Raw genomic sequence first — 12506 nt, forward strand, 5'->3', positions numbered from 1 at the left:
CTTGAGCCCAAGGGAGAATAATGGTTAAATTGAAGAGATACATTTCAAAGCCATCATTTCCCCCAAAACTTTTTAAAGTTTTCTAATCACCTCCCACATGTCACATTCTCCCTCATAAGTCTGGAATTGGTTTTTATGTCTGAGAACCCAAAGCCATCTTTCAATTTCTTTAGTTTGAGAATCAACTTATCTGGATATCAGATGTTGAAAGAAACACCTCTGACAGCCTCATCACAGGCCATCTTTTCTCTTATTCTGGCCAAAGAGATGGACCTGGTTGCCAAATGAGATTAAATTTTCAACATATGACAGTAGGTACAAATGCGGACACAGCTGAAGTCATTAAAAGTATCTTAAACTTATCATCAACTAGTCTTGAGAAGAACAGAGTAAACACAAATGCAATTAACTTACTATTTATTACTTGAACACCAGTTAGGTGAATGGACAGTCTCCATGCAAACAGCAGTATTCATTACACAAACGAGACGATTTTAGAACGAAGGGGTAACACGAGCACAGGGTAGTTTTTGCATGCATGTAACCGACAGGCTGGGCGCTGGCGTGAGCTGCCACTGTTCTGAATACGCCTTCGACAAGTTTCCTCTCTGTTTCAGGGTTGAACTGTTTAGGTTTATATCTAAACACACTGTTTATATCTAAATATACTAACATAGATAAAAGATCAGTGGGGAAAACATTTGAACACTGTGGTTAACATTCCATATGTTAATTATGTAATTGGATAACAACATAACACTTACTCACTGGAAAATCACAAATACGCACCGATATTTACAAAAGCTGTTTCAGGTGAATTTATTTTATTTTATTTTATTTTTTTAAAGATTTTATTTATTTATTCGACAGAGATAGAGACAGCCAGCGAGAGAGGGAACACAAGCAGGGGGAATGGGAGAGGAAGAAGCAGGCTCATAGCGGAGGAGCCTGATGTGGGGCTCGATCCCGGAACGCCGGGATCACGCCCTGAGCCGAAGGCAGACGCTTAACTGCTGTCCCACCCAGGCGCCTCTGTTTCAGGTGAATTTAAATTAAAGGAGGGTGGTCCATTTTAGGATAAAAAGGAAAAAGGGTCTGAATTCTTTTGTCAGACACAATTGGTGTCCAGTCTACTCTTAAAGAATCTTCTAATTAGGAGAAGAGTCAGGATGGGGTAATAAATAAAAGCACAGTTATATTTGTAAAAAAGCAGGTAATCCCGAATACTTAGTTGCTTGGCTTTAAAAAATGCATTGTGTCATTTTTGTAAACACAGAACTTACCAACCATTTGGCTTAAGCTAATATTAAAGTGAGTTTGCACTTTCTGAGGTACAGTGATTGGGCTGAAGGTGAGTGTGCTGGGTGGTGACAGAAGAAAATGTTGGTTGAAGCTTCCCTGTTGGGTAAACAAACCAACAATTGATTAAAAAACAAACAAGCAAACAACCCCATAACCCTTTCTCTAGAGAAAAGCAGGAGTTATCCCAATGTGGGTGGGTCAGTCCCAACCCAGGTACCATTTGTAGTCTCTTGCTTCAAAAGGAACAAGGGAGAAAGAAGACATATGCATAATCACCCAGATGTGTAATACGAACATTATGCAGCCCTGGGCTGTGCTGCTTGTCAACATGCAGGGAAGATTGTCAACACTTCTGAAGACGTTGGGGGCGGAGAGGGGGCAAGTGTCACTGAAATTCTGAGGTTAAATCTTCCTCATTATAACCCAGGACAGGGGTTCCTTTCTTGTCCGGGGGATAGGCTGCATTTTGAAGAGTTCAGGGGTCTCTGGTCCAAAAAACAGGAATGAAAAAGTGGGAGTGTTTCTTCACATTAAGTTACAGTGGATGGGGTTTCCCTTATCCAAACTGTTCAATATCAATGATTCGTTCTTATCACTGATAGGGTAAAAAATTGCTTTCACCAGCTATGGCCTCCATGGGCTCTCCCAAGAGTCCTGTAAGGTAGACAGAAGAGGTGTTCTCAACATCCTTGTTTCCCTGAAGCAAAACCGAGAAGCAGAGGGAGTAAGCAGCCAGGTGACGTGAATCTTAGAATTAAGGCTTGAACCCAGGCCTTTCCTTTCCAAGTAGAGCTCATTTCGTTTGTTCTCAAAAGAGGATTTGTCCTAGAAAATGATGCAGACCTTTGATCACTAAGCCACTTAGACCTTAGGCACATAGGCTGTGTTAGTCGCCAGTGGCAAGCTCCACCCCTTACTCTATCCCCTTCCTCCCTGACCTCACAACCCCCCAAATCCTTTACACTAAAGTGTCAGGAACTGGGTGTGTGCCTTATTTCGGGACAGCACATCTTCACCCAAAAGAACCATGAGCTTTCAAGCATCAGTGGAAAAGAGATTTTTTTTTTTTCAGTCCTTTCCTTTGAAATTACACCATTGTAGATAACCTAATGGCCTGGTTATGAGAAAACTGTTTTTCTCGCAGCCAGAATCCTAGAGAATATCTTTAGGGAGGCAGTAGGAGCCGAGTGGGAAAGTTCAACGGGATGGCATGAACCCTCTTCCCATGAGGCTGTAAACCCCGCACTCTGATGAACTTATCCTTGTGTTTCCCCGTCATGTCTAACTGGCTTATTCTAACGCCTGTTGCCGTTCCTGCCCTGACGAGCTACAGAATGCGGGTAGGGAGATGGAGACTGAATGCAGATCACCATCTGAGGCCCCTGACTGCCCCTTGCTTGGTGATTCCAACAGCTTTTGCCATTTTGCCTTGTTATGGAATTTTTGCCCATAGTACGTAATGGCTGAACGTCAGCTCTCGGAGCCTTGTTGGATCTCCTTGGTGCGGCCAGCACACAGTAGGTGTTCAGGCAGTCTCAGTGGCTGTCACCTGTCCTGAGTCTGAGCCCCTTGAGGCCTGGGATGTGTGCAACACGGCTGTCCTTCCCCGGGCAGCCCGGTGTGGATTATACACGGAGCGCCGGCTTTTGGGTTTTCGGGCCATGGGGCGCCGGCGGGTTATTTCAGCCTGATACAGTCCACCTCTTCCGTGGCCGGCACGCCGCTGGTTTTGAGGTCCAGGTCGGCGCTGGACTTGCTCCCGTGGTGCGAGGGCTGCCCGTGCAGCAGCAGCTTCTTGAAGTACTTGATTGGGTTGTTCTTGACCGTCACGAAGCACACGGTGTTGATCACGCTGTTGCTCATGGCGAGGCACTCGACCACGTAGAAGGCCGTGAGGTAGTGCTTCTCCTTGACGAACACGGCGGGGAAGAAGTCGCGCACGATGGTGAAGCCGTAGAAGGGCGCCCAGCACAGCACGTAGGCCGTGAGGATCCCCATGAGCACCAGCACCGTCTTCCGGCGGCAGCGCAGCCGCTTCCGGATCTGCTCCGTCTGGAAGCCCGGCACCGCCTTGAACCACAGCTCGCGGGACACCCGGGCGTAGCACAGGGTCATGGTCACCACGGGGCCCACGAACTCCACGCCGAAGATGAACAGGAAGTAGGACTTGTAGTAGAGCTGCTGGTCCACCGGCCAGATCTGGCCGCAGAAGATCTTCTCCTGGCTCTTGACGATGAACAGGACGGTCTCCGTGGTGAAGTAGGCCGACGGGATGGCGATGAGGACGGACACCACCCACACCAAAGCGATCAGGAAGGAGGCCGTTTGATAATTCATCCGGGGTTTCAAGGGGTGAACGATGGCGAGATATCTGGGGGGACAGGGCGGGGGCGGGGGGGGGAGAGGAAAGCCATCAGGACTAACGAGGTGTGCTGGGAAACATTCATCTGAAACTGGGCACAAACACGACGCAGAAGCAGACAGAGTGGCACAACGAGTCCCCAGTGTAATTATCCAGCTTCAACAAGCTTCATCTTATTTTAGCAACATCATTTGGCATTTGGAGGAGTGCCGTGGTTTAGTGGAAATTGCACCAGTTTTGGTCAAACAAGTGGAAAAGATCCCAGCTACCCCCCCCCCCCCCCGCCATTGACTTTGGGTTCTGGAGTGAATCACTCAGCCTTTCTGAGATCTGTTTCTTCAAATGCAACATGGGATAAAATGACACCTACCTTGCAGGGCTGCTGTAAATATTCAATATGATAATGTTTGTAAAATGCTTCGCATGGACTAGGTGTTCAATGAATACAGGTGGCGTTATTACTCTTAGTCCTATGGATACCACCTTGGCTTACGGTCTTGCCATTCTGCCCAAGAACCTAATATTTTCAAAACTCTTCATTCCAAATACCTCATGGGTGGGAGGTGAAAGAAGGGCTCTGGAGCTCAGAGAGAGGTGGGGACCTTCTCAGGGCAGTAGCCTAGGGCTCTCCTCCCTGCCCCCCAGGGTGTCATCCGGCATTACCGAGCAGGAAGGAGAGTAGGGGGTGGGCTTGGCGTGGAATCTAAGGAATCTGTCTAATGAGAGAAGGAAATGACGTGACCAGCCTCACTTCGTGCTGGGGCCAGAATCCAGGCTCCTGATACAAAGCTTTCACCCCCACTCCCTGGGCTGTCTCAAGCTCAGACGACGTGTGTGAGCTGCCTTGACGTCATAAGGCAGCATCAGGGCATGAGGCTTTATCCTGCTCTATCCAGTGAGCAGCACTGCCTGGGAAAGAGGCTGGACCCTTTGTGGGGTGGGCGTGGGAAGGCCGTCAGTACAGCCTGTGTTACTGAGCGAGGCTTCGCTGGAGGCGGCTGATGCTTGTTCCTGCCAAGGAGCCCCTGGAGCAGATGGGGTTCACCCCGGAGGGGGAGGAAGCCGGGATATTGATACACCAACTGTTGTAAGTCGTTGGCGAGGGAGCCAGAGAAGGCCTTCAGACGAAGAAAGGCAGGCGTTGGCAAGTGGGAGTGGACAGGTGTGCATGAAGTGACAGCAACAAGGGGAGACAAGGGGGGCATCGATCATATCTGCTACAACAGCTGTGTGCCCAACCTACGTACATGGACACGACGTAGAAGAGGACACAGTCCTTGACCTCAGAGAGCTTTTCTTCCATCCCAAAACTAGAATAATTAAGTGATGGGTTAAGAACAACTTGAAGGAAGACACGGTCACTATGTCAGTGACGTGGTCTGGGAATGCTTCACGAAGATATTGAGATTCTGACCACCTCCTCTTCACCCTGTTGCTGAAGGCAGGGTCCTCCTGACCTAACCAGTACGAGATGAATGACCACGCAGCACCCGACCCTGGGCAGGTGGGATCAACAGCCGTTAACTAGTCACATATACTCACAGCCCAGGGAGAGGGACACTGCCCGCGCTGCAGGGCCACGTGGGAGTTGCACTCAGGGATGGAATGAACCAGCAGGGGCTGTGGGCAGCAGGCTTTAGAGCGACAAGAGGGGAAGTGACCCTTGATTCCCATGGGGGGATGCGATTGGCTTGTTTGAATAATTTTGCCAGCTGGTGGGGAGGGGAAACCCATCAGGTTGAGGACTGGGGGTGCAGCTGGTCCAGGAGAAACAGGAAGAGCAGGTCAGGAGCCTTTCCTGCTGGGTGGACAAGAACAGAGGACCTCATGGCTAGGGACCTTGGGGGCCCTGTGGGGCCCGAAGATGTCAAAGCAGCACATGGAATCTCAGGCTGTACGAAATGAGAGCCTAATAAAAAGCACTCAGGTTTCTAAACCAACTGAAAGGTAAGGCAAAATGACAAGAAAGATAGATGGCCAAACTCTCACTTTGCATAGGGACCACTGCACACTCAATTAGATAAACCTCCAAGCCCGACACAGGTGGGTGGGAGAGACACAGGCCTCCCCGTGCACTTGCCTGTCCTACTATGTAGAAATAGCAGAAGGGCTATCTACTAGCACTTCTGGATGCCGCAGCCAGAAGAAGAGCAAGGTTCATGTGCAGAGGACCTGGTTTCATAGAGACCTCTCATAGAGACCCTAGGAGAGTGCAGATCTCCGGACACACACAGCCAAGCAGACAGATGGTAAAAAAGACCTTCCGGATGTCCCTCTTGCCGATGGACAAGTCGTGGAAAACGATCAGTTTTAACAAAGACCTATAGCCTCCAACATGCTTCATGTCTGTTTACCTTCTCTGAACCTGACAAGAAGCTGGAGAGGTTGTCAGCAAAGTTATCATTACGTCCATTTCACAGATGAAGAAACTTAAGTCCCAGGAGCATAAGGGATTTATCTAAGTGCACAACTTGGAACCCAGATGTTCTGAGTAACTCCTAGGCCAGTGTTCTTTCCTTTCTGATTTATTTGATGGCAACTCTGCACTTCAGAACATCTTTTATAATGAGGAAGGTGTTACGGGACAAGAAAATATTGGAATTTAAGAGCTGACGACCGCATAGGTAGGAATGTAGAAATTCTCTCTGGCATTGGTTACCGAGATACTTTTCATGCTGGAACTGTACTGGGGGGGGGGGAGAGGGAAAGAGAGAAAGAGAAAGAGAGAGAGGGTCCTAAATTAGTTCTGCTTCCAGAGTCCTCTTGGCTAGCTGCACAGCATTTCCAGAACACCCCACACCTTTGCATCTCAGGCTCTGCTTCCCGCACTCCAGTGAACAGCTACGTGCAAAAGAATGAAACTAGACCACTTTCTTATACCATACACAAAAATAAATTTAAAATGGACTGAAGACCTAAGTGTGAGCCCTGAAACCGTAAAAACTCCTAGAAGAGAGCACAGGCAATAATCTCTCTGACATCGGCCGTAGCAACGTTTTTCTAGATAGGTCTCCTGAGGCAAGGGAAACAAAAGCAAAAATAAACTATTGGGTCTATATCAAAATAAAAAAACTTTTACACAGCAAAGGAAACAATCAACAAAACTAAAAGGCATCTTCTGGAACAGGAGAAGATATCTGCAACTGACATCACTAATAAAGGGTTAGTATCCAGAACACATAAAGAACTTACCAACTCAACCGGAAAAAACAAATAATCCAATCAAAAAATGGGCAGAAGACATGAGCAGACATTTCTCCAAAGAAGACCTACAAATGGCCAACAGACACATGAAAAGATGCCCAACGTCACTCATCATCAGGGAAACGCAAAGCAAAACCACAATGAGATAGCACCTCACACCTGCCAGAATGGCTAAAATTAAAAACACAAGAAAGAACAGGTGTTGGTGAAGATGTGGAGAAAAAGGAACCCTTGTGCACCATTGGTGAAATGTAAACTGGTTCAGCCACTGTGAAAAATAGTATGGAGACTCCTCAAGAAGTTAAAGATAGAATTATCCTATGATCCAGCAATCCCACTACTGGGTATTTACCCAAAGAATACACAAACACTAATTCAAAGGGATACACACACCCCTATATTTATAGCAGCATTATTTACAACAGCCAAGTGATGGAAACAGCCCGAGTGTTCACCAGTTGATGAATGGGTAAAGAAGATAATATATATATATGGAATATTATTCACATATACACACTGGAATATTATTCAGGCATAAAAAAGAATGCAATCTTGCCATTTCCAGTGACATGGATGGAGCTAGAGAGTATACTGCTAAGTGAAATAAGCCAGAGTAAGACAAATACCATATGATTTGACTTATGTGTGGAATGTAAGAAACAAATGAGTAAAGGGGGGAAAAGAGAGAGAGACTCAAACTGAGAAACAGAATCTTAACAACGAGGAACAAATGGGCGGTTACCAGAGGGGAGGCGGGTGGGGGGATGGGAGAAACAGGTGGTGGGGCTTAGGGAGGGCACGGACCGTGATGAGCACCAGGTGTGGTAGGGAAGTGTTGAATCACTATATTGTACACCAGCAACTACTATTACACTGTATGTTAACTAACTGGAATTCAAATAAAAACTTAAAAAAAAAATGATGGTAATGTTCCAGCCTAGGTGACTGGTGAACTGGAGCCGGGAAGCTGGTTTGGGATGAAAAAGGAACCACTCTTTGTGTTGTAACTGGACGGTTGCTTCCTAAGAAACTCCTATGTTGCCCCAAACCCCCAACTTGATAAAGACAAAGGTTTCAGTGGGACTAAGAGGATGAGAACAGTGATAACTCTCCCGAGTGAGCATCAGAATCCCTCAGGAAATTGAGTAAAAACGGGGATCCCTGGGACAAGCTCAAGGGATTCTCATTCAGTGGGGCTGGGGTGGGGCCGAGGGATCTGACTTTGTATCATTGGCCCTGGGCAATTTTGTACCTCTGCTTGACAGTTACATTTTATAAACACCGGTTTTACGGGTGAAGAGCCTCAGAGCTGTAAAAACCAAATGGTTTTTCCTGCAGGAATTATGTTCCCAAAAAAAGATGGCTCTTCTACCTCGGTGTGCATTTCCTTATGGAAAATATTCAACTGGCTGATTAAAAGGAATCACAAACCTAAATAGTACCAAGAACAAGGAAAAAACGGATGAGCTCAAAGGAGACCAAAAAGAAAAAACGTGTTTAAAAAACCACATCATTTGAGTGTCAGCACTCCGAGGCCCCAGAGGATGGCAGCAACCGCCCCCATGGAACAGAGCCACTGGTGGTCTGACGCTGGCCTGTAGCTGTTTCCATAATTAAAACACATGTAAGATTTGTCATAAGCTGCTACTAGAAATTTTATAAATTGTATAAATTTATAATAGAGCAAGGACTTCCAGAACATCTCATGCAAATGTATGCAAATGAGCACATGGATATATGCAAGAAAACAAAGGGAAGGATGTCCTTCCCCCTTTTCTACAAATAAGCCATTACCTCATTTTAAACTCAGCTCTACAACAAAGCAGCCAGGAACACGGGTACATTACTGTAAGATTCCGTTTTTATGAAGTTAAAGAACAGGCAAAACTAAACTGTGCTGAGCGAAATCAGACTGCTGGGGCGGGAGGACTGACTGGTACGGGGCATAAGGGAGTTGGAAATGTTCTAGATCTTGATTTGGAGAATGGGGGCAGGAAAAACCTGGTACATGTGATCTTGACCGGAAGCTGCCCTGCTGAGGTCTCCAGTGGTTTCCACGGAGTAAGCTGCCCAGGCTTTCTGCTCTTGCGTTTGCGTTTGAGGCTACTCATGGTCAGGTGGCATGCCGATCTGCGGCAGATGTGGGATCTGCAGGCGTGGCCCAGAGCTGGGGGGCTCGGGTGCCTCGCTCTTGCCCATGTTTGGGGGGAACCTGAGCCCCAGGTGGAGAAGCCGGGTCTCCTCCTGCCCCGGACAGGTGAGCCGGCACGTAGATCCGCGGCAGCGCCAACCTGTCAGAGCTTAAGGGAGGGAAGGGGCAGCCCGGCCCTGCCCCTGTCTCTACCCCCGGCCGACACCAGCCTCACCTGTCGATAGCGATGGCCAGCAGGGCATTGGTGGAGACGTAGAGTGAGACGGTCCGCAGGTAGTTGACAGCGGCACAGAGCACATGGCCGTGCTCCCAGGACAGCTGGCGCACCACGTAGTAGTCCATCTCGAAGGGGCAGCAGATGACGGCCACCAGGAAGTCCGAGATGGCCAGGTTGGCGATGAGCAGGTTGGTGAGGCTACGCAGCTTCTTGTAGCGGGCCAGGGCCACGATGAAGACGAAGTTGCCAATGCCGCAGACCAGCATGATGCCCGCCAGGGCCACGCCGATGACGATCTTGGCAGCGAAGAAGGTCCGGGTCTTGGTCATGTCCTCGTCCTCATCCAGAGGGAGGTCGTAGTCACCGTAGCTGAAGTTGAAGGGGAAGGGGGAGGTATGGTCTTGAGCTGGCTCGAAGCTGGGGGCAAAGCTAGTGTTTCCATTCTGGGCTGCCATGGTGATGACTGCAGGTGGAGTGGTGTGGGGGTCTGAACGCGCTGAGCTGGGGGTCCAGACCTTCGGCTGTCGCCACTCACCGAGCCTGGCGCCCTGCGCACATCCCCGAGGAGAGTCAACACAACATCCCGGACCCTGGAAGGAGACACAGCCAGTGGGAACCGTGCAGGAGAATGCCTTTTAGTATTCTCCCAGAGTTCCCCAAGAATAGGCCAACCAGACCCAGTGACTTCCCTCAGACAGAACTTCCCGGGGTACAGGGGAGAGGAGACATGAGATCTGGAAATTGGGAAATCTTCCACCGGCTGTCAGGCGGTACTGGGATAGGATGAATTGGACCCTCCAAAGACATCCAAGAAGGACCTGCATCTTTGCTCTTCTCCCAGGGGCCAGGACCAGGATGACTCCCTGGTCACGCTCCCCTCCCCACCAACACCGGCTCCCACAGGGTCTTCTCGAAGTTTTACAAGCCTGCTCCAGGCCGCTGGCCCAGGCTTCCCCAGCAGTCACAAAGTTGCGCCATCTGTTGGTCAAGGACAACGAAGCCAGAGGACTGGGACGCCTCAGGGTCTTTCCTCCAAAGCAGGGCACTGCTCCCTATGTCCTGGCCGAACCCTGGACGTGGGAATCACCAAATCCATGTTCACATGAACAGGATGACTCATCTCGGGCCAGTGATTTATACTGTCTGAGTCCCGATCTTCCTGTAAACCAAATTCCTGGTGCCTAGCCCAGGGCCCCGCATGTCGTAGGGGCAGGCCAGGAGTCTGCGGGATCAACGAATGAGGATCCGCCCAGGATTCCATAGGTGAAGGGGACTGTGGATGGGAGGGACTTCTGCTGCCTCTCCCCTGTGCTAAAAAGAAGTGCTTTGTCTGCTTCTCCCTGCTCCCACTCTTCTGATCAGCTCCCTGTCCCCTTCACCAGACGCCCACCCAGTTCCCCACCAGAACCAGCCCTGACTGGGAGGCACCACATCTTGTCACCAAGGTCTCTGTCCTCTGAAAGTGGTGGCTGCTCCACTTTAACCGAACACAGTCCCCAAGAATGGGGGGGGGGGGGAAGGTGGTGTCAGCGAGGACCCGGGAGGGCCCCAGGGCTGAACTGTCCCTCCTTGCCTGAGTCCTTTATGTTCTCAGTACCTCAGGATGCCCACGGCAAAGGAAAACGAACTCTCTGAAGTACTGAGTCCTCAGGGCAGGGGACAGCATTGGGTTCAAGGCGTCCGAGGGCCTCAGAACTCAGCCCCCCGCTCCCCAAACCCGCAGAATGAGGACCCCAGCCATCAAGCTGTGACCCGCCTCTCCCCGCTTAACACCAACGGAAACGACCCCAAGTGTGGGGGCCACGAGATGCAAGAAGTGGATCAAACCGGACAGGGGGTTTGGCTAGGCCCTGTTAGAGGAGGCGGAGAGCGAGGGACAGGAACCGTCGCAGCAGGAACAGCAGTAGCAGGGTGGCCGGGCCACTCCAACCTGCGGAGCGTCCGCCCGCTGCGTACCCGAGGTAAAGACCTCCGACAGATGAGGTGCCAGCGGCGTCCGCGGCCAGAGGTGTCCTCCGTGCGGGTGGCGTCTCCCTCTCCCGCGAAGCCCCAATCCCCGCAGACGGCTCTCCGCCCGAGACGGGGAAGCGGGACTCGTGTTCTCTCGCCCGCCGCGGCTCTCCAGTCCCCAGACCCCGGAGGAGAGCGCGTGAACCCGGGTGGCGCACGTTCCGGCCCCATTTTTCGCGGGATGCACTCCCTGCCCCCGACCAACCCGCTCCGGGAGCCCTCTCCTCTCCCCTCCCCTCCCTTACTCACCCCCGGCGCGGCAGCGCGGTCCCGAAGGTGCCGCCCAACAAGGGCGGGAATCGAGTCAGAAATGCAGGCTCAAAAAGCGAAGCGTGCGGGGCCTCAGGACGAGAAGAAAACTGGGGGTAGGGGCAGGATCCGGTGAGCGGGAATTCTCCAGGAGAGGCTTCCCTTTTGAGCCCACCTTTCAACAAGATGCCTCCCGCCCATGCCCTCCCCTGCAGTTCGGCGCTCGCCAGCCAGCCCAGCGCCCGCCAGCCCAGCGCCCGCCGGCCCGGCCCCCTCCGCCCGCGCCCCCGCGCCCCAGTCCCGGCTTCCCGTCGCCCGGTCCTGGCGGGCCCTGGCGGACTCTCCCGGCCCAACCTCCTCCACTTGGAGCCAGCCCGAGCACCTCCCGAAAGGTGCGGGAGGCAAAGCCGCCGGAATCCCCCCGAGAAAGAAGTAGGCGTTCAGCACCCCCAGCCTGGGAGACGCCCCCCACCGCACCAAGGGAGACCCTGAACTGCGCAAAGCTCAGCACCTACGTGCCTGGGCGCCTCCTCCCGGCTCGCTCGGCTGCCCTGGCCGCTCGGTTTGGTCCTGGGGGACCCCGACTTGCGCGTGCCGTGGGGCTGCGTACGGGGTGTCCTTCTTTCTTCCTCGCTCCAGCGCGCTTCCCCCGCGCGTGGCGGTCTCTGTCTTCCCGCTGGAGTTGGCGCTCCGCCCCTGCTGTTCAGCGCTGCGCCTCGGACCCGGCGCGGTGCGCCCCGCCCGCCCCGCGCTCGACTCCGCCCTGGGGTCCCTAGCCGGCCTCCCTCTGTTCAGTGGCACAGGGTGGGCGCTGCGCTCCTGCACCTGGTGTGCCCCCCGGCGCGGGGCGCGCTGAGTGCTGGCTGCGTTGGCACGGATCCCCAGTCCGCCGGGTTGGCCGCTCGCAGGGGCTTCTGCGTCCTCGCACCCGAGTGTGAATGGGACTTCAGCAGCTGGGGTTGGGGGTGCGGATTCCGAGGAACCCGCAAGGCCCTCAGTTCCCCGCCGAG

At 51.9% G+C, this 12506-nt stretch overlaps 1 protein-coding gene across 2 annotated transcripts; it reads right to left on the bottom strand.

Moving 5' to 3' along the window:
* Positions 1 to 435: 435 nt before the first annotated feature.
* On the bottom strand, positions 436 to 12164 carry PROKR2 (prokineticin receptor 2). Of its 2 annotated transcripts, none has more exons than XM_045808718.2 (4): positions 12012 to 12164; positions 11497 to 11606; positions 9235 to 9827; positions 436 to 3673 (listed from the first exon to the last, which is right to left on the bottom strand). In XM_045808718.2, exons 3-4 carry the CDS (start codon positions 9690 to 9692, stop codon positions 2980 to 2982), a joined length of 1152 nt encoding a protein of 383 aa, XP_045664674.1. In that variant the 5' UTR covers positions 9693 to 9827; positions 11497 to 11606; positions 12012 to 12164; the 3' UTR covers positions 436 to 2979. The 2 variants fall into 2 exon arrangements, with proteins under 2 accessions (XP_045664674.1, XP_045664663.1); XM_045808707.2 differs by having other exon boundaries at positions 12008 to 12164.
* Between the last annotated feature and the right edge of the window lie 342 nt (positions 12165 to 12506).

The sequence above is a fragment of the Ursus americanus genome, chromosome 22, assembly GCF_024610735.1.
Source record: "Ursus americanus isolate L20-20 chromosome 22, mUrsAme1.1.p, whole genome shotgun sequence".
NCBI lineage: Eukaryota > Metazoa > Chordata > Mammalia > Carnivora > Ursidae > Ursus > Ursus americanus.